This window comes from Pantherophis guttatus, chromosome 2 (assembly GCF_059756535.1).
Source record: "Pantherophis guttatus breed Tessera chromosome 2, ASM5975653v1, whole genome shotgun sequence".
Lineage (NCBI taxonomy): Eukaryota > Metazoa > Chordata > Lepidosauria > Squamata > Colubridae > Pantherophis > Pantherophis guttatus.
This window is the reverse complement of record NC_142064.1, coordinates 59,347,544-59,369,512: the sequence shown is the minus strand read 5'-3', so window position 1 is coordinate 59,369,512 and position 21,969 is coordinate 59,347,544. Positions and strand designations below refer to the sequence as shown.

The 21,969-nt window shown below is 41.1% G+C and overlaps 2 protein-coding genes and 1 long non-coding RNA gene across 4 annotated transcripts; 2 read left to right on the top strand and 1 right to left on the bottom strand.

Annotated features, from left to right (window-relative positions):
* Positions 1-41: 41 nt before the first annotated feature.
* On the bottom strand, positions 42-9,942 carry LOC148115124 (uncharacterized). 2 transcript variants are annotated; one of them, XM_087886036.1, is made up of 5 exons: positions 9,626-9,942; positions 9,102-9,261; positions 5,188-5,277; positions 1,400-1,479; positions 75-236 (listed from the first exon to the last, which is right to left on the bottom strand). In XM_087886036.1, coding segments are annotated over exons 1-5 (360 nt in total). In that variant the 5' UTR covers positions 9,628-9,942; the 3' UTR covers positions 75-208. The 2 variants fall into 2 exon arrangements, with proteins under 2 accessions (XP_087742161.1, XP_087742162.1); XM_087886035.1 differs by having other exon boundaries at positions 42-1,479.
* A 429-nt stretch (positions 9,943-10,371) lies between these two features.
* LOC117661351 (uncharacterized) lies at positions 10,372-11,556 on the top strand. The gene is made up of 2 exons (XR_004589966.3): positions 10,372-10,459; positions 11,107-11,556. It is a non-coding gene; the product is annotated as an uncharacterized LOC117661351 (long non-coding RNA).
* Positions 11,557-15,149: 3,593 nt separating this feature from the next.
* Positions 15,150-17,510, top strand: GADD45G (growth arrest and DNA damage inducible gamma). The gene is made up of 4 exons (XM_034410031.3): positions 15,150-15,433; positions 15,666-15,803; positions 16,022-16,235; positions 16,788-17,510. The coding sequence occupies exons 1-4, from the start codon at positions 15,381-15,383 to the stop codon at positions 16,896-16,898; spliced, it is 516 nt and encodes a 171-aa protein (XP_034265922.1). The 5' UTR covers positions 15,150-15,380; the 3' UTR covers positions 16,899-17,510.
* The last annotated feature ends 4,459 nt before the right edge of the window (positions 17,511-21,969 follow it).

The window sequence follows — 21,969 nt, the reverse complement described above, 5'->3', positions numbered from 1 at the left end:
CACTTTTAATCAGACAAGTATCATAGATCTGATAGACACACATTCTAATATATTCAATTTCAATAGAAATTTACCTTATCACAGATTTCTAGTTGCCGTTCAGGTCCATTTCCTATGAGACGTCTTAAAACAATATTCAGCAACCGTGTTTCCAGGTCTGGAGTTATGGGTGGCTGGATTTTGCTGGCAGGAGGTGTGAGATTCTGAGTTAACAAGATGCTGACCAGAGCTTGTAGCTATACACATATACAGAAAGTCTGCTATTAGGAGAGACGCTGTGCTCCTGATGCTGCCAAAAGCCTAATTATCTGCTCATGAATCCACTATAAGACCATGGTCCTAGACCAGGGGTGAAATGCTCCCAGTTTGGACCGGATTACTCGATCCCGTAGCGATGGTGGCGGGTGGTTCAGAGAACCGGTAGCAAAAATCCCTGCCCCCCCCATGTCCAGCTGAGCCACGCAATCATCAGAGGCTTTTTTTTTTATTTTTAAAAGCATTTTTTCTACAACCTCTTCGGCTGAAAAAATGCTTTTAAAAGTAAAAAAAAAAGGCTCTGATGATCGCGCAGCTCAGCTGGGATTGTGAGAGGATTTAAAAGCATTTTTTCTACAAACTCTTTGGCTGAAGAGTTTGTAGAAAAAATGGTTTTAAAAGCCTCTCACGATCCCAGCTGTGTTGCCTGATCGTCGGAGGCTTTTAAAACCATTTTTTTACAACCTCCTCAAGAGTTTGTAGAAAAAATGGTTTTAAAAGTAAAAAAAAAAAAAAGTTGGCCACGCCCACCCAGTCACATTATCCCCACCAAGCCACGCCCACAGAACCGGTAGTAACAAATTTTACATTTCACCACTGTCCTAGACAGTTCACATTCCTTCTTGTGAGGGAGCAGCTCTGTTGAAATCAACATTATTCTGTTTACATGTAGATATGCAGTATCATATTCTAATATTTTCTTTCTTACATTTTTGCAATACATGCAATTTACTGTGTGTTTATCATAGAAAAGGGAGTAGAAATCTTTATATGAACAAATGAACAGACTTGGTCCATTTTGGTGGGGGGAGGAGGTAAAGTTGCTTGAGGCACATTTTTTTAAAAAAGAGATTGTTGTAAACAATAAGTTTGAAGATCCAGAATTTATCTTTAAATCCTTTGGATTAGGAAGAACCAAATTTGGTTCTTTGGAAAGTATTCAATTTATTGCCATCAATTGTTGAATTGTCAGGATTTATGGATACTATGGTACGTCCTCATTGATTTGTTAGCTCTTTTTCCTTTTCACTTCTGTTTATTTTCCTGAAAAGCAAAGCTCTCTGTCATCCAGAGAACTATTTTTAATCTTAAACCACATCACTTTAATATTCCTTATAGAAGGACTGTTGAAGATAAAACCCACCTTAAGTTAGCAACTGCATTCATACAATTTATCAGAAGAAAAAGAGCAAGAGGGTGATTATAGTGTTCCTCCAAGGTTTCCTAGAAGAAAATAACAAGAGAACAGAAAATTAATTCTGTGCCTATTACAGGCATTGGCCCAGGGATGAAATTTGACCGGATTAGAACGGCTCAGGCGAACTGGTAGGGACGATTTAAATCAGTTTGCCGAACTGGTAAAAATCACCCCTGGTTGGCCCTGCCCATGCCCACCTGCTTGCCGCTCACCTCTTCCAACCGCTGCAGCCTGTCCCTTTAAGGTAGTCCTGGGAGGGAGGGGGCCAGGGGAACCATAAAGGGAGCAGCAGCTTTGCTGTGAATGGAGGGAGAAAAGTTCAGCTTCTCTGTGCCACAGAATTCAACGTTAAATGCAGCAGAGAGAATCCGAACTTTTCTCCCTCCATTCATAGCGGAGCTGCTGCACCCTGTCCCTTTAAGTAGTCCCCAGGAGGGAGGGGGCTGGGTGGGACCATAAAGGGAGAAGCTTCCACTGTGAATGGAAGGAGAAAAGTTCAGCTTCTCTCTGTCACAGCATTCACTATGAATCCTTCTCGTGCTCATACACATATTTTTTTTCCTACCGGTTCTGTGGGCGTGGCTTGGTGGATCGGTCCTGTGACTGAGTGGGCATGGCCATGTGACATTGAATTGGCCATGCCCACTCAGTCACAGGACCCCCCCACACCAAGCCACGCCCACAGAACTGGTAGGGAAAGAATTTGAATGTCACCACTGCATTAGCCCATGTTCCTAAAACTTCTTGAGGATATTCCAGCATTTCCAAAACAGAAAATGCTACAGTCTACTCTATATATTCTTTTCTTTAGGAAGCTGCTGTTCTCTCTTTCCAGACCTTTTTCCCCCCTCACAGAAAATAATCTGCACCAAAATCTGTTTTCATACCAGTAGAAGCAAAAATTAATGGCCCAATCTTCTTTCCCTTTTTTAAAGAAATGATTTTATTAATGACTGTAATTAAAAAATACAAATATAAACTAAAAGAATAGAATAAAAAATAGAAAGGAAAAAGGGGGAAGAAATAGAATAGCAAAGAACTTGGTAACTTATTACTGTATCTTAAAAATTACAGATGTTCTCTTTTTACTATAACTCACATAACTATAAATATAATCTTAGAGCTTTGTCATTCACTCCTAGTCAGCAAAAGTCCAGAAAAAATTACTTGAAAACATGCCTACTTTAACTATATGTCTATTTGATCAATTAAGTCAACTCTATATTCCTTCCCTGTATTTTAAAGTCTTTTAATCCTTTCAAATAATGTCCCCAAACTTGATTTCTTTTCATCTTCTCTTTGACTCCTCTCAGCAAATCCTTCAAAACTGCTTTGTAAGTTAAGTAAAAAAAAATTATTCAAATCACTCTTCTGATTAATACTTATATGTCCTATTTAAATATCAAAAAATGACCCAGTTTCATTTGTATATTCCACTACCTCATCTTTTGTTCTTGCAATTTGTTATGTATAAATCCACATTTAAGTACATTTCAGTCTTATCTGGTATAGCTCATTCCTCTTCTTTAACAACAATTGCACACCATCCATCTATGATGTTTGACATTATTAAAAATATGTTCAGAGTTCATAGTTTACAGACCTCCATAAAAATCTCTACACACTAAGGTGTTTTGTTCCATGTTGTATCATCATACTAATTCTGAGGAATTCTGAGGAGTGGAGTGGGATGGGACGGACGGGACGGACGAGACAGAACGGAACGGAACGGAACGGAACGGAACGGAACGGAACAGAACAGAACAGAACAGAACAGAACAGCAGAGTTGGAAGGGAACTTGAAGTCCAATCTCCTTCTAGTCCTATCTCCTGCTCAAGCAGGAATCTTTATACCATTTCAAATGGTTGTCCAATCTCTTCCTAAAAACGTCCAGTGTTAGAGCACTCACAACTTCTGGAGGCAAGTCGTTCCACTGATTGTTTTAACTGTCAGGAAATTTCTCCTTAGTTCTAGGTTGGTTGTCTCCTTGATTAGTTTTCATCCATTGTATCTTATCCTGCCTTCAGGTGCTTTGAAGAATAAGTTGACCTCCTCTTCTCTGAGGTAGCACCTTAGATGTTGGAATACTGCTATCATGTGTTATCACTGCTATTCGTCTCCTTTAATTGTAAGCTTTAGTTTCTTCTGGTTTCTTCTAGTGTCCAACATTCAAAATCCCATCAATTTTTCCCTCAAAAACAAAATAACCACAGCTTCCCATGGGAAGGATTCTTATACAGGTAGTCCTCAACTTACAACATTTCATTTCGTGACCGTTGAAAATTACGACGACACTGAAAAAAGTGACTTATGACCATTTTTCACACTTACCTTTGTAGCATCCCTATGATCATCTGATCAAAATTCAGATGCTTGGCAAACTGACTCATACTTATGACTGTTGCTGTGTCCCAAGGTCATGTGATCACCTTTTGCAACCTTTTGACAAGCAAAATTATTGGGGAAACCAGATTCACTTAACAATCGTATTACTAACTTATCAACTGCAGTGATTCACTTAACAACTGTGGCAAGAAAGGTCATAAAATGGAGCAATACTCATTTAACAAATGTCTTGCTTAACAACAGAAATTTTGGACTCAATTGTGGTCATAAGTCGAGGACTACCTGTAATTAATTTCAATTCTTATTCCAAATCCACTTGATTCCTTAATCCATTTTTAACTTTCCAGAATCAATACATTACACACCCTTTTGCTTTTTATTTCAAAACATGTAAATCCTTACACTCATATTTAAAGCTTCTTTCACAAAGGAGAAAGAGGTTTAACCGGTGAATATGATCAAAAGTTGTTGCTCATATTATTTCAAAAGCAATTTTAAAAAATCATTTCATTTTTGAATCATAAAAAAAATAGAAAGATATGAGAATATAGTGAAACTGGACATTACAGTATATATTGTAGATAAAGAGTTTATAGAAAATAGATGTGTAAAATAGAAAATCGTTTTATTACTGATACTCATTTCTGTACTAGTTTTTGTAAGCTTTCCTTTTGTAAAACATGCATGCACATCCTCACCCACACCAGCCACTGAAGGAAGGGTCAAAAATCAGATCAATTGTGCAAATTTTCATGTTTTGTGTCTTTTGGGTTTGGGTCAAGAAAACAAAACCTCTAACATGTAACTTGTAACAGCCCCTATTAGGCTACTGGGATCAGTCCAAAAATGTTTACCGACATCACTGACTTTGCATATTGGTGGTATTTTCTGTTCACTGCCTTCTGCTACCCTCTCTTCTCCAAAGGAACAGAATAAACTGATATTTCTATACTGATCACCAATGTTTCCACACAAAGTAAGCAGGCATACATTTCTGTGTGCATAAACTTTTATAGTTGATCAAACTTACAATGTGCTGAGTAAGTGATACTCACAACCAATTCTTATACTTACGTCGGTCACATCCCATGGCCACAAGGTCACCATTTGTGACCTTCTTTACTGGCTTCCTATAAGCAAAGACAATAGGGAAGCTGGCAGGAAGTTGCAAATGGCACCCAACATGATGTCCTTGCTTAACAACCTGTAGTGATTTGCTTCACAATGGCAACTGGAAGTTATCTGACATCGTGCTTTATGACCACAGCAGTTAACTACAGAAATTCTGATCCCAAGTTCTACTGTTACCTGAGGACTACCATTATATGACTGATATCATCATAGCTCTGATACTGTTGGTACAAATGGTACAGAAGAATGCACTTACTACAATTGTTTCTACTATTTTTCCTTTTTCTGCCAGTGGGCCATAGACAGTATTCATGGCATTCAAAAAGTTGATAAATATATCAATGCCCTGGAAGTTACAAAAGTCAGAATGTTAGTCAGAAAGTTAAAAAGGATCAAAGTATGCTTTCTACAATTATTGAAAGTTGAAGTTGGTGCAGATTTTCGCCTTCTTTCCTTCCTGAGCCGTGGCGGTGCAGTGGTTAGAATGCAGTACTGCAGGTTGCCATCAGTTCGGCAGTTCGATTCTCACCAGCTCAAGGTTGACTCAGACTTCCATCCTTCCGAGGTTGGTAAAATGAGGACCCAGATTGTTGGGGTCCATAAGCTGACTCTGTAAACCTCTTAAAGAGGGCTATTAAGAACTGCGAAGCAGTACATACGTCTTGTTCTGTTAGCGCTATCTCATTAAGATTTGGACACATAATTCCTTGTTTCAGAGGTAGAGAATCAAGCAAAATTAATGAATAAGTCCATCATGTGCTTTTGACATATTGCCACATATAACTTCACAGATGTATTTAATTTTAATTTTAATAATTTAATTAATTATTTTTAATTCAATATTAAGAATGATTTTGGAATACACATGACCTAGTGGAAGAAAATGAAGAAGATATCCTGGAATACTGCAGGAGGAATGGAAGAATGGCTAGCGTAGCTCAAATCGTTCCCCCCACCAACTTCAAAATTTTATATCTTATATAATCAAAGAGAGCAAAAGAGTTATAATTGGTAAATGCACAGGCAATGCAGGCAATTCAAAACCCAAGTTGGCAATCCCCACTGATGTAGAAGTCTGACCTGATACTCAACAGAATGTAAAATCTAGCTAGTTCAGCCACTAATCATGGTCCTCTAAAATCAGTTGAAAAATGCCAAATGGGGAATTCACATTTCAATGCTGTTGTTTGGCAGGAATTCAGTCACCTCAAATGACTAATGCCACATTTCACTGACCACACGACATTCCCTTTGTTTTTATTAGTGTCAATAGTTTAGCAGCAAATGACTGCAAAATCTCACCCAACCTGAATTAACCAGTTTACCAGAAGGAAGAAGGAAGCCAGCTTTCCTCCTTCCTGTTGCAGAACCAATGCAGACTGTTCAATTTCTACTGCCATTATCACCAGGAAAGCAGGAATCTGCTACCCAAGAGGCAGCTGATCACTTGACTTGGCTAAGGAGAATAGCCACCATAAATCTGACTCCTGCAGTTTTGCAGCTGTAGGTAGGCATAGGCTGACACTTAGCTAGGTTATCAGTGCAAGTTTCTAGTTGTTAATATTTCCCCTCAGCCAGTGGTGGGTTCTAAATTTTTTTACTACTGGTTCTGTGGGCGTGGCTTATTTGGTGGGCATGGCTTAGTGGTCATGTGACTGGGTGGGTGTGTCTTGGTGGTCATGTGACTGGGTGGGAGTGGTTTGGCAGTCATGTGGCTAGGTGGGTATGGCTAAGTGGTCACAATCCTAGTTCCCCCTATGAGGATTCCCCCATCCGGACCTTTTGCAATCCCCCAAAGGGACAAAGGAAATCAGATTCCATACAGCTCTGAACCCTTAAGGCAAACCAAATACAAGTGGTCCTCACTTAATGGCCAGTTGCTTAGCAAGTGTTCTAATTTATGACTGACCTCCCCAGAGCTACTTGACCTGTTTTTGGAGTTTTGACAGCCATGCACACACACACACACACACTTATGGTCATGTAACTGAGGTTTTCTATGTTTTTTGCCAGTTTCCAACAATTCCTTCTCCCTCTCTCTCTCATCTTCTCTCTTTTTCTCATTTCTCTCATCTTTTTCTTTCTCTTTCTTTCTGTCTCTTTCTTTCTCATCTCTCTCTCTTTCCCTCTCCCCTTCTCTGTCTTGCCTCTCTTTCCCCACTCTGTGTGTCTGTCTCTCTCTTTCTTCCTCTCTGTGTCTGTCTCTCTCTTTCTTCCTCTCTGTGTCTGTCTCTCTCTTTCTCCCTTTCTGTGTGTCTGTCTCTCTCTTCCCCCCCTCTGTGTGTCTGTCTCTCTCTTCCCCCCCTCTGTGTGTCTGTCTCTCTCTCTCCCCCCACTCTGTGTTTCTGTCTCTCTCTACCCCCCCTCCCTGTGTGTCTGTCTCTCTCTTTCCCCCCCTTTCTCTCTGTGTGTCTCTTGTCTCTCTTTCTCTCTCGGGGGGGGGGAACTGGTGCTAGTTGGTGGGAATCTGATGTTCGGACGCTGACGAGCCACATACTGAAGACTAGATGGGGGCAATCCTGCAAAAATATATCCTGTTACTTGTGAGCGCTTCTGTTTAGGAGGAAGAGGAGCGCGGTCTTGTCGAGTGTCAGCCAGCGTTTCACATCTGCTAAGGGAGATTGAGCCTCCCCACTTACATCTTTGCCTGAGGGCATTGCTGACAGCCGCTTCCTGCATTTCAGGAGGTCCATGCTCTTCCTGCTGCTGCTCGGCATCCTCGATGCACAGAGGTTTCGTTCGCTACCTGCGAGCTCTGGGCAACAAGCAGCCAAGCAAGCAAGCCAGCAATCTGCCGGCTGCCTCTAATCTGCAGTTTACTCATGAGCAGCATTGGCCTTTCTCCCTAACTCTCCCGGCCAATGGTGCTCACGAGAAAACTGCAGCTAGGAATCTCAAATACAGCCAGGAATGAATGTTTGTGTGGAAGCCGCTGGCTGGAGCTACTAAACAGGCGGCCAAACGAAGTGCCTGAAGGACCCCATCCCATCATTGGGAGTCCAGGCGACTTGGCGAATGGCAAGCAGCTGGGCTCCTCGAGAGACGGAGTTTACAGGGGGCTGATCTACCACTAGCTACAACACAATGTTCATTCTCATCAGTATTTGAGATTCCTAGCCAGGCCTCCAAAAAGTACCAGCAGAAAAAGCTGCTGCCGTTGTTGCCATGTTCTTTGCATATGCACATCCCATTCAACTAGTAATGGGATGCGCGTGCATGAAGAACATGGCGGTGACAAACATGGCGGCCGGGGTGAGTAACCAGGCAACCGGTTTGGGAGCATAGCCAGCCGGCCATTTCTACCGGTTCTGTGACCTTGGCTCAACTTTTGCTAACGGTTCGCGCGAACCGGTGAGAACCGGTAGCAATCCACCACCGCCCCCAGCCCAGCGGTGGGTTCCTCCCGGTTCGGCCCAGTTCGGCCAAGCCGGTAGCAGTGACGATATGACAACACCGAACCAGTTCTCTTTGTTCAGGAGCTGGGTCCTCCCGCCCCCCCCCCGTGTTATTCTTACCTTTTATTTGGCCCCGCCCCCAATCTATTCACTGCCTCCTGAATCCCAGCTGATCGGCTAGAAGGAAAAAAACTGTTTAAACTTTTGCCGCGGTGCTTCAAAGGGCCGCCCTACAGCTGATCAGTGTTAAAAGGCAGTGTGGTGGTAGACCAGAACGCTCGAAAAACAAATGGGTAGACTGGTGCTTCCAAAAACAAATGAGTAGACCGGTGCCTCCAAAAACAAATAGGTAGACTGGATCGCTCCAAGAACAAATGGGTAGACCGATACAGCTCTACAAGCAATTAAAAGCTTGGTAGACCAGTACCTTTGCTAAATCCTAAAGAATTGTCACATGACCATCAAACCACACCCACAAAATAAGCCACGTCCACAGAACCAATAGTAAAAAATTTTAGAACCCACCCCTACCCCAGCCATATTGTTATTTTTACTATACTACTGGGGAGAGATATAAATGTACAGTAGTAATGCCACCTGAGCCATGATATCAGACACCTGTTGTGAATTATGTAAATCTAGAAAGAAAGCAGGTTATATAACTTGCATCACTTGTACAATGATGTCATGACGTGTGATGTTAACTTGCACCACTTTGCCATTCCAAAGATAGCCCACTCATTGGGAGAAGTTATATATATATATATATATATACCTTTTCTCCATTATTTATCTGAATATCAGGGGAATATGCTGGTGGAATATCTCCCCCGTTGTCCTGTTTGCTGGTGTGTTTTTCTTGATTATTTTTTCCTTCTTTCCGAAGTGGGGAAACCTTTGATGTCATTTTACGAAAGAAGGACCACACTTCTATCCTAGAACAATAGGGGAAAGGGATGAGCAATAGGAATTAATGCACTTTCATCTACAGTACACGATAGCAATTCATTTGTAATTCAATACACCAAGTATGATGGAAAGATCCTAATGGCTTTTTAGCAGATGCTTCCTTGGGATTTGAGATTGTGAGTATGTCACTCTCTTTAATTGTGTTGGGATATATTTCCACAGAGAGGAGAACTCTTTTCTCATAACTGGGGGCTGTCAAAGGGAGCAGCCACAGAGAAAAAAAAAAATGTATTTGAACAGACAGTTCAGGCTCCCTATGACTGCTACTGCTCTTATCTCCTTTTCCACACTGCTCTGGAATATAGAAGCCATTTAAAAAAATGTACTTACATTTTGTGTATCTTTCACTGTCTTGTCTTTCAAAACCAACCAATCAACAAACAGACCTAAATAATAAATACTTATACATGATCAACAAATAGCTGTAAAAAGGTAATGTATTAAATCAAGGGAATAAATTACTCCCTTTATGAAGAAAATGGATAAATAAAAAATGCATACACACATATATAAATTCAAGCATCCTAGCTAATCAATAATGATAAATATGTAATAACATATTGAAAAGAAGTCATTCAAAAGCTCACAGGTACAACTGGCCCAGAAGACTATCAAAGGGCCTCTCTGACCTTGGAGATCAAGAGATGATTTCACAATGGAGACCTTATCATAATGGCGACACAGCAGAAAAGAGGTCACAATAGCTTTACCAAGCTGATGCAACTTTAAGCATTTACCCTGTTTAGCCCCAAGAGTTTTTTTTCTTCTTCTATTTTTTTAAAAATCCAGGTTCAGGTCCTGTATGATGACTTTCTGTTATGTCTCCCTCTTTTCTATGCTGCATCATTTTCTTGTGACTAGAGTCTAGTCCATATTATGATACTCTTTTATTTGCATTGGGCAGAACTGACTTCAAGTAGGGTGGCCAAAACTAGACACTTTTATAATGAGTTGGATAAACTAAAACATGTTCAAAGAAGGGCCCAGAAGATGATCAGAGACCTGCAAACTATGTCTTATGAAGAAAGTATGAAGACATTAAGGCAGTACTGTTTCGCCTTGAGAAGACTGAAAGGAGGGTCATCAAGTACTTATAAAGTATCTGAAAGTTTGTTACATAGAAGGTCAACATTTCTTGGAATAATTGGTTTAAATTACAGAAAGGTAGACTCCACTTCAACTAGAACTTTAACAGTAACCAAGTTCAACATTGGAATCAAGTGTCCAATATGATAGTCTGATTTAAGATACTTTGTTTATATTACAATTTGAAATTTTAAGTTTGAACAGAATTAGAAATTAGGCTTTGGCTGTAACTGTAATATCAGGATGAATTTCTATGAATAATTATATTACTTGTTTATTAAACATTCCATTTATTTATTTATTAAGCACCCCCTCTTTGGATACATTCAAGCATGCATCTGTTGTATATGTTTTAGGTTGGAAAGGTGCACTGAGTAAGAAATTGGATCTGATGGCCTAAATGCTCTCTTCTGATTTTCTGAAAAGGCATACCCACTGATTCATTAACCCAGAAAGAAATGTGAACTGAACTTTTCATTTTTTCCAGTTGAGGTTCTGTTAAAGAAAACCAACATTCCTTTTGTTTTTAACCCAGATGCTGGTGGGTGTATCATATTCAACAGAAAGGGAAGATATATGTCCCTGTTGAATCTATTATTTCCTTTTCCTTCTCTCAGTGCTCTAAAAAATGTTCGTTAATGGCCCTTTTATAGCCAGAGAAATGCCGACCGAGAAAAAGTCATTTGGTGACCTTTGAAACCTCTCTTTTGTGTCATTTGTTTTAGGTCAGGCAAAGCATACGGTCTCCGAACAACCTCCCAGCTGCTCAACCTACCTCTAAATATGCCTTTTAAAGTTCTAGCCTTACTATTTGACTGCTGTGGGTGGAAGAAATCAGATGCAGCCCTTCTTTCTTAAATGAATGAGCCAAACATAAAATTCTCTCCAGCTGAACAAATGCCTGAGCTTTGTGTAATATTGCACTATTGATCTTAGTTGTGTACTTTTAATTGCTTTTCCAGAAAACCAACTGTTCCATCTTTCAATCTGAACCCAGTTTAAAAGATACTTAGAGGTGATCTGGATTTGTTGTTTTAATTTGTGGCCACTGAATATGCTATGCAATTTCTTTGTTATTAGTAATATGATATAATAATGGTATTATCGTTCATTGCCTGCATTTGTTTAACATGAGAAACAATATCATTTTAACAATAAAAACTAAATCAATTTAACAACTTCAGATTGTTTATGTCACTCAATCCACAGGTTAAGCCAAACCTAATTTTGTAATTCCCAGAATTCCCCAATCAAATTGCATTAAAGGACAGGTCCTCTTTTTCCATGAGTTTTGAGAGAGCTTTGATGAGGAACTTTATTGCAGAAGAGTCTGCAGCCTGAGCTTAAACATTCCAAAGCTATGTGAGGATATATGTAAAAATCAATATTTCAATAATTTCCTCTTTGTGTGCCTTTCTGGCTCCTTTTTGTTAAATTTGCATTTGATCAGATATATTTCTAGATCCAAGGTATATGGGTGGCCAGTTACTGCAATCTACTGTGATTCTGTCTTGCAATGTCTTCTATAATAAATTGCATACTTTCTTTGATATAAATATAATAGCATTCTAAATCTTGTTCTTTCTTTAAAGTCTGTCTAGTATTCATTGTGTTCCACTATTTCAATTTTTCCCACCAAGGTTCTGTTATAGAAAGTACCTCTGTTCTCTTTTGCAACTAAACACTAAACGAAAATTCTCATCTTGACTCAAAAGATAATTTGTAAAGACTAAATTACCCACAACCAAAAGTTGTTCATTTCCAAAAGAGTACCCTTGATATGAGACAATGAATTCATCATCAAATACCATTTCCCTGAAACATTCTTACACTTGAAATGATTGCCTTCTCCCTTAAGACCTTGTTCTCCCTAACAGTTGGTTTCTTGGGAATTGGATGAAACAACCAGACCCAATAAGTTCTTATTTGCATGTTTCTTTGCTCTAGTTCAGTTACCTTTATTTCCGTGGAATAAACTGGTTTCTTCAGAGTTTAGACCTCATTGCCCCAAGCACAAATCCATGACTTAATCAACACTGCAATTAATTGAAAATCACCCAGTCCTCAGGTTTTTTTCCATACTGATTAGTATTGGTAAAGTCTTGCTAATTATTACTGACAATTTGGATTCCTTCTTTAAATACTCTATGCTCTAAAAGCAACATATCATTTTGCAACATTTGGATCCCTAGGTTCCTCACATGGTTATTAAGTTCACTTTGGCACAATACCTGTGGAGGTGGGAGACCAGCATGCTTCTCTCTCTCTCTCTCTCTTTTGCTGATAAATGTCTGTGGTCCTATTTGCTCTTTAGTACAATTGCTCTGATTGGAAGTTTCCACCTGCCTCTCTTTTTTTTAGAAAGAGTGCTGGCTAGGACCAGACAAGATGTCTACATAAATTGACTGTATTAACTTATGACATTTCTTATCTACAGTATGTAATTGAAATACTTTTGGGAACATATTTATAATAGAACTTGGTTATGAATTTGTAAGTTAAATTGCATCCATTTTTTTCCTGGAAGCTATGACTTGTATATCCACAAGGTGGCACAATTCTATTTCACATAGCAAAGGTTCTCCTTTCGAAGGAACCAATACATACAAACAGCTGCTTTCATGTGCCAGAACAAAAGGACTACAAACCCCAGAAGGTAGAGAGAATTTGCAAAAAGAGTTAACATGGGCTTTTTAATCTGCTGTAAACAGAATAAAGCCTGCATTTTATCCACTGGGAGGCTTTTTTCATCTCTTTCCTACAAACTTAAGTTTTAGTCAATTATTGCAATCTGAAAGATGCACATCAATCATCCAGCAGGTAGCGCTGTTAACCTAAAATTGCTGAAAAGAAAGATAAGAGGCAAGGGAAAAAAACCAGCAGGGGGAGACATCAGCATGAATAGAATGTTCATTTCTTTAATTCAAAAGAAATTATTTGTGCTCTTTTCTCTATTTGAAAAAAAAAAATTATATAAAAAATAATCCAATAAAGAAACAATTGGATTCTCCCTCTCTCTCTCTCTCTCTCATTAATTGCAAAGAATACTCTTCCAGCCTGAAGAGCAATCCATTCCTTCAGTGGAAATTCTGCAAGCAGGCCAGGAGTACAGTATAAAACTTGCACCTTTTGCTCCCCATTCACTAACATTGGAATACTTAGCCATCCTGCATAGCCTACTAACCACTGATAACCGCATTGTTCAAGACAGGGTGGGCAATCTGTGGACTCCCAGAATTCCTGAGTCAGCATAGTCCAAGATATGCCTTCTATCTTCCTAGCTGATATCTCTTGTACCTTGTTGCAATGAATTCTGTAAATGGACCATGGTCCCCACAGAGAACTTCCTTTCACTTGGATCTGAATCTTCATTTCTCACTTCCAAAGATGAACTTGGGAGCCCACCTTTTTGAGAACAGGTGTAGCCCTTTCTGCTTTCCACTTCATTAAGACTGGCCCAGTCAAGCGGAGAGGGCCACAGGCCAAGTGTGCTTAAACGATGTCCTGCAATGTCTGAATGCTTGGCCTAGGGGCAAAGACAAAGCCTGATGAAAGCATGGCCCCAGGGCAAAGACAAAGGCCGAATAACGGAGCCTTTTGAGGAGGAGACGGGATCGCGTGCTCCGAAGGCCTTCAAATTCAATTGCACTTTGGAAATGTGTGTGTGTGCAGCGCAAGTGGAGACATTCATCAGCAGGAGCAGATTGGGCGACCCAAGAGAGTAATGCAATTGTTCCCCCCCTCTCCCTCCCTCCCTGTGCCCCTCCCTCCGCCCAAAGCAAATCTTCAGCCAGTGGCAGGTGGACAGTGCAGCTATGAAGAGAAAGCCTCAATTGTCTGCCCTCCAAACTGCCACACGCCAGACCTCTGCTATTGTGTGAGGTCTCCATAGAAATGCAAACGAGCAGCGTGTGCCTTCCACAATCTGCTCACAGCAGCAGCTCATTAGACATGCCGGATTGGATCCACTCTCATTCTGGTGAACTTTGCAGGAACTTCCCCTGCCCCCACCCCTCACCCCCCTCCTCCGGCCGCTTTCAGTCTCCACTTGTAGCAAAAAACCTATGTCGGATTGCTTCTGCAAAAAAAAAAAAGAAGAAGAAGAAGAAGCCCCGCGGCGTTTGGAGATCCTAGCCGTTAGAAACCTGAGCTCTGGGACAGATGCAGATGCGGGGGACCCCCCGACGGAGCGCCCACGCCTTGTTCCTTTAGTTTGGGTTTGGCAACAGAACAAATTGCTTGATTTGGGAACAGGATGGAGGAGAGACTTTGCCAAGGGAGCCGCTTCTGAAGAAGAAAGAAAGACCCTCAAGGAAAGCTCGTATCGCGTGGTAGCGCGGTTGGCGGAACTTATGCCACAAGTTTGCCCATCTAAGTAAGACAAGCTCCTCTCTTTGAGTCACCCGCTCTTCCCTCCGCCCGCTTCAAAGATGAAACTGTGTCGGCCGCAGTCTGCCTAGTAACATCATGACAAAAGCAGCCGTGGCAGATTCGAGGCATTGAAAATCCTCCCCCCCCCTCCCCAACCCCCACACCGGGGGCCCTTCCACGCCATTTACCCGCTCTCTGCCCCCCCCCCTCCCACACTCCACAAGCCCCCCTTCCTCCCACGTGGCCTCCCGGCACGAGCCGGGTCTACCCGACTTGTCGGCTTAACATAACAATACACGCTAGGGCTCAGCCAATCAGAGGAGGCGAGATTCCGGCAGCTGCCGGCACGGTAGCGTCGCAGCCCTTATATAAAGGGCAAGCGCGGCTCCTCGGCAGTCAGACGCGATTGAGACTTGAGAGGAGGAGGATTTACCTGACGGAAACTTCGGCTTTTGGGGTGGTTTTGTTTTTCCTTTTCTTTTGTCGGACCGCTTTCCGGAAGATCATCATCATCATTATTATTATTATTATTATTTTTAAATTTTTCCCTTCAAACTGCGGAGCCAGCCCTTGTGTGGATAACTCTGGTGTTTTAAAAAAAATTTTTTCCCTTCTCTTTTGGACCATTATGACTCTGGAGGAAATTCACAGCCAGGAGTCGATGCCTGAAACGAGCGACAGGTAACTAATTTAACTAACCCGTCGGAACTGCTCTTGAAGGCTGAGCCCCCGGGGAAAGAAAGAGAGGACGAGGCTCCTCTCTTTGACGCTCGGGGAAAGGGGGGGGGAATCACGCGCGAAGCCGTTCCCTGCCTAGGTGGCGAGGCTGAGCCGGAGAGCGGGCGCGTCTGTTTGTAACCCCGGCTCCTTCTTCCAGACACTGACCCAGCTCTTCCCCCGCTTCTCTTTGCAGTAGCACCGCTAGCACCGCTAGCGCGAGCGGAACCAGGATGCAGAGCGCCGGCAAAGCTCTCCAGGAGTTGCTCGTCGCTTCCCAGCGCCGTGGCTGCCTTACCGCCGGCGTCTATGAATCGGCCAAGCTGATGAATGTGTGAGTATCCTGCTCGATCTTGCGGCGGGTGTGTTGGGCTGGCCGTTGTTGGCAGCCCAAACAACGGGGACGGCCTTTAAACTAGCCAGCTTGGTTCCTTTGAGAGCGAGGGCTTTAAGCTCCTTTCACCCCCCCCCCTCCTCCTCCTCCCTCGTGGTTGGAAAGTATCCCCGGATCCTTGCTAATCTGCTCCCCCCCCCCGCCTCATTTTTCTGCAGCGATCCAGATACCGTGGCTTTCTGCGTCTTGGCCGCAGATGAGGAAGACGAGGGAGACATTGCCCTCCAGATCCACTTCACCCTCATCCAGGCTTTCTGCTGTGAAAACGATATCGACATTGTGAGAATAAACGACATCCAGAAACTGGCTGCCATCGTGGGTGCAGGAGAGGAAGCTGGGGAGCCCCGAGATCTGCACTGCATTCTCATTACGGTAAGTGGTGGGGGTTTTTTTTTTTTTTTTTTTTTTTTGGTATTTGCTTAGAGAGGGCTGGTCCCTTGAGCTTGCAAAATTTCCCGGTATGTTTGTGACTTTTTAATACTTGACCTTTATGCAGGGATTAGGTAGAGTGTGGGATTTCCCCTACTTCTCTCTTCCTCCCTCCACCCTGAGAGTTGTTTCTGTGGTGCTAGTCATATTTCTTAGCCAGAACAGTGACTGTTAGAGCAACTTTTTGAGATTCTTGGAGATGGTATATATATATATATCTCCAAAACCATAACTGAAGAGTTTCCAGCAGTAGATTTATTCTCAAGGGAACCAATTTTGTACATTAGTTGACAGCCCTGAAATAGCATGTGAATACTGAGGGATTTTAAAAGTACATTGGCTTCCATACCAAAAGCATTACAGCTGATATTTGGGATATCGTAGTTACTTTTATTATTACAAGTTAGGAAAATGTTTTTATATAAAAATACTAAATGGTTTCTACTTTGACCGCTTTCACTAATAGCTTCTGTATTATTATTTTTTTTACTGTAGAATCCCAGTGAGGATGCTTGGAAAGATCCAGCCTTGGACAAGTTGAACTTGTTTTGTGAGGAGAGTCGAAATGTGAACGACTGGGTGCCCAATATTGCCCTTCCTGAGTGATGGAGGCTGACCATCCAATGCATAGAAGAGGTTCACACCTTTTGTTGCATTCCCTCAACCTGGAGTTACACATCTGGGCAACCCAACAAGTGGCTGAATCTGGGGATTAGCCCAGTCAACAGCTTGGATTAAGTCGCTCCGTCAGCACACCATGGGATCTTGTGGAGAAGAGAAGAGGGACGGGGATGGCTTATGCCAACAGGAAGTCCCCACTAAACTGCAGTGGTGTAAGGAAGCTGGCACGTCTGGAGCTGAAAAAGTATCTCATGTTTTAAGGAGCAGAAGAAAAGAAAAACTCTTGCTGGTTTCCAAGTGAGATGAAATGCTTGTGGTAGCAAAATAGGGGAGAAAGTTGGAAAACTGAATACAGATGGCATGTGGACACTGTAATCAGGAATGATTGATGGGGTACTTAAAAAGTCCCCAAAAGACTCTAAGCATAGTACACATTGGTACCATTGTATTGATATAAAAAGTTCAATGAAGACTGATCTGTCAGAGGCCTTTGGACTATATATTCTGCATTGAAGATCAATTTTGCAATAATTTTTAATTTAAATTGATGTTGCTGTCGAAGATCTTATATATTTTGTAATAAATTTTGAAGATTAACTTCTTTGTAGTGATGGTCTTGCTTATAAGGGGTGGTTGGGAAATGGATTTGCAATCAAAGTTTTATATGTTTCTATATTTAGAGAGGAAATCTTCAAAAGGTGTAACAGGAGGTACTCCGGTATTAGGGGTTGAGGCACAATTGTCTGACACAGTCTCTTGGGCTGTAAACTTGTTGCTTTTTAAAATAAGAGTGCATTTTCTACAGTGTGTAGCTCCAAAACACTGTGGTTCAAATGTACTGCTTAGTATATTCTATGGAGATAACCAGAGCTCCCTGAAATAAATTTAAAGTTATAATAATGATTAAAAATGAATGGGACTTAGTTATTTTTGTAAGTCAACACAATACCTTGTATACAGATTAAAATTTTAAGGTTTGGAGCAGCACAGTTTTGGATCTGGGAAAGATTTAGGCAGTGAGTGGCTGGACAAAGGAAATGCCTTCCATTGAAGTGACTTGACCTTTTACCCACCACATTGCAACAGCTGCTTCTCACAACAGCTTGCAGGACTAAAGAGCTGCATGTTTAATGAGTCCTGCTAATGTAGGTCGCCTTTGTTGTGCACTGAGGGCACAGCACATGTTACTGGCCAGCTGAACATTCAAAACACTGAAGGAATAAAACATTACAAAAATGGTTTTGTAGTATCAGATGCCTGACATTGACACGAGCACTGTTCATTCAAAGATAAAAGCATTGGAGCAATGTTTCATACCCATCTTTCTCTTCAAACACATTTTATCCTACACAGTTGATTTTCGATAGATACAAGCAGACTTAGGCTGAAGCATTGGATAGAATTGCACTGGAAATATGCAGATGGAGTGCCAAAAACTTGCAACTGTTTCAAGCTGTTTGCTCGTTTGTCCATCTGCCATTTGCTGCAACAAGATGATCATTTCAGCTTCTCAGTTGCTGGAACAATATTTTTAAAAGACAAAATCAATAAACAATGTGGACATTTGGTTCTTCGAGGAATGGTTTATTTGCCTTGGCATTATGGTTTGAATTATGAAGCAGTAAACACCCTTTTCACTATTTTTTAATCTATAGAAGGTCAGCCACATCTTAAAAATTGTGTTGTAGAACTCAAAGAGGTGTAGTTAGATGCCTTTGGGGACTGAACATTTTGTCTCTCCTTTCTTCATTTCACTCCAGTGAATGAGCACTGTGAAGCTATCTCACCAGTGTCTGATATTATTTATCCTTACATTTGGACCTGAATAGCTGTTTGCATCTTGGGGAGAAAAATCATTTGCAGCCCTGGCATTTAAAACTATTCCTGGCATGATTATCTATATTACATTCCCCATGGTGCCATTTGGTATATGCTTTCACTAACTATGAAAAACCTTTTAATTGGTGTTGCAGCTGACATAAGGAAAGGGCACTGCACCATGTAAACAATATATACTCCAAATTAATAGTGTACTGTTAGCCCTTTCACATGTAATTATGATTCTGTGTGCGAGTGTGTGCACACACCTGCACCTGTATGCCGTCAAGTCACTTTTGACTCCTAGTGACTATTTGGATTAATCCCTGCAGGTTATTTTTTGGCAAAGTCTTTCAGAAGCAGTTTGCCACTGTTGCTTTCCCAGGGCTGAGAGAGAGTGACTGGCCCAAGGTCACCCAGCTGGCATTGTGCTTAAGGTGGGACTAGAACTTAAGGTGGGACTAGAACCTCCCAGTTCCTAGCCTGGTGTCTCAACTCCCTTGCCAAACCGGTTTCCTATTATGAGTTAAACTTTTGTCATCCAAATTCTACACTATGCAAGGGCAACTGGATAATTTACATCAGTAAAAGACTCAGTGAAATGAAATTCCATTAGTTCTTGATACTCAAATGGAATCTGTGCTACAATTTGTGAATCATATTTCCTATATATGAACTAATAAATTCAAACCGAGAAATTCTGAATCATTTCAAGCTCTTTCTTTTATTACTAGATGTGCTGATGCTCCAAACTATTCTAAAGCCTTTCCACAAATGGCTACGACTAAATATTCATCGGTGAACACCTGGATGAAGTTGCTAAAGTAACTTTTTGACCATGCCTTAGGCAGAGGGTTGCATAGGAGACCTCAGTTACTTTTAGGTTGATGAATATATTTTTTCAAGGACTTTACAGGATTCTGCTAGTTTGTACATTTCTCCTGATGTGGTCTGTACCCAAGAACTAGGGAAAAACAAACACTATCCTGGAATAACTTAATGCAGAGCATGAGTCAAAAGCAGTGGCCTGAAATAACTTAATAAACTGTTGAGCTGATAAGATGGAAAGAAGACCTTAGAACAAAGCAGGCATATTGTGTTATAACTGGAGAGGCAATTTGTTGTGTCCACTAGTTATACTTGTCAAGAGCAAAGTTATACTTCATTTGTCTGAGCAGGAAAACAAAACAACATTCAATGAACTTGCTGCCCTGAGGTGACACTGTTTCAACCATGTGACAAGATGTACTATAGAATAGGTTGGTGAATGGAAGATCAAAGCTGTGGTTGTTTTTCTTGATAAGCCACTCCAAAATGTACTAGCACACTAATCCTAGAACACATCTATTCAATAGAAAATCCAGGCAGTTCTATAAACTTCATTGGCCCTCACACACATTTTGGATTGGAGATGTCCCCAAACCCTTAAAGTAAGAGCAGTAAATATACAGGCTTTCTGGTTATCTAGATGTGAACTTGGCAACCCATTTTCTCAGTTATTGCCGAACCCCATCATCCTTAACCATTGGCTATATTGGCTGAAATTAACACAGACTTCAGCAATGACTACAATGGTTTGGTCCTTCATTCCTGCTTTTATCATAGCAGTAACAAAAAATGCAAAAGAAAAAAAAGTGGAAGTCCAGGGAAAGTGCATTGAGCAGAACAAATCTCGTTACTATGTCTTCACTGACCCAACAAAAGCTTTTGACACTGTAAACAGGGAGACTCTCTGGACCCTCCTGAGACACGTGATGGAATGATAGAACAGGTCCTTTACCATTGTGATATGTCAGCTGCATTTGCCATTTCTAATGGAGTGAAGCAGGCTTGTTTGCTAGCCCCAGTCCTGTTCAATCTGTTCTTCCTTGCAAGTTGTCACATGCTGTCCAAGGTCTGAAGAAGGAAGTGTATATCAGGTTTCTATTAGATGGCTGTTTCTTTAATCTCTGCTGCTTGGATGCACAAAGTACCTTCATAGGGTCATTCAAAAAAAACCATCTTTGCTGATGATTGTGCACTCCTGATGCACAAGACAGTGTTCTACAATTGATGCTGAACTCTAAGCATCTAAGATACTGCTATGCTCTTCAGCCTGACTATCAACCTGAACAAGACTGAATTACTTTACCAACACATGCCAAATGGGCTGACTATGATTCTGGGTTTTAATATTTTATTATTTATTACTTATTTGGTTTTAAGGGGATTTTATTGTTGCATGCTTTTTAACTTGTGTTCGCCGCCCGGAGTCCTTGGGAGAAAGGCGGCATATAAATACATGACATAAATAAATAAATAAATAAATAAATAAATAAATAAATACATACATACATACATACATACATACATACATACATACAAACATACATACATACTAACCCAATAGAAGCAAAAATAATTGTTGATGACATCCAGCTGTCAAATGTAAATAACTTCAAATTCTTGAACAATGGGTCTTTGGACAAAGAAATGGACTCCCAAGATCAGCAAGGTCAGTCAGGCTCTGGGACAACTGCGTATTAGAGCACTCAATTAACACGTTTATATTGCCACAAAGCTGAAAGTCTACAATGCTATGATGATCCCTTCTCTTCTATGTAGATGTGAGTCCTGGACTCTGTATCAATGACACATCACAGTGGAGAAATTTCACATGTGTCCTGTGCACTCCATTCTTGGCATTTGTTGGCAAGACTGTCTCTTCAACACAAAAATCTTGGATGATGCAAAGTTCACCAGCATTGAGTCTCTGATTATTAGAGTGCAGGTGGGACACACCATTAGAATGGATGACTGTAATATGCTTCACTATTTGCTCCATGGTGTATTAGAGACTGGAAAGTGGAGAGATATAGTGGTAGCAACAAATAACATGTCTTGTAGAATACTGTATACCATACTCATAGTTTCAGTAACACACTTCCAGTGACCCACATATGGCAGCAGATTGGGAGATGCTATTATTAAGAGCCATAGGGGCGCAGTGGTTAGAATGCAGTACTGCAGGCTACTTTTGCTGGCTGCCAGCAGTTTAAGTCTCATCAGCTCAAGGTTGACTCAGCCTTCCAAGGTCAGTAAAACAAGGAGCCAGATTGTTGGTGGCAATATGCTGTCTCTGTAAAACTGCTTAGGGAGGGCTGTAAAGCACTGTGAAGTATGTAAGTCTAAGTGCTATAGCTATTGCTATTATATGGAAACAAAGTGTGTGTAATGGCAACATAAGTAGAGTGTACAG

Coding starts and splice junctions, on each gene's coding strand:
- LOC148115124 (XM_087886035.1), bottom strand. Junction 5,278..9,101: donor AGATAAATAATGGAGAAAAG/GTATATATATAT, acceptor TGTAACTTCCAG/GGCATTGATATATTTATCAA. Junction 1,480..5,187: donor AAATAGTAGAAACAATTGTA/GTAAGTGCATTC, acceptor ATTTTCTTCTAG/GAAACCTTGGAGGAACACTA.
- GADD45G (XM_034410031.3), top strand. CDS start 15,381: ATGACTCTGGAGGAAATTCACAGCCAGGAGTCGATGCCTGAAACGAGC. Junction 15,434..15,665: donor ATGCCTGAAACGAGCGACAG/GTAACTAATTTA, acceptor TTCTCTTTGCAG/TAGCACCGCTAGCACCGCTA. Junction 15,804..16,021: donor TCGGCCAAGCTGATGAATGT/GTGAGTATCCTG, acceptor ATTTTTCTGCAG/CGATCCAGATACCGTGGCTT.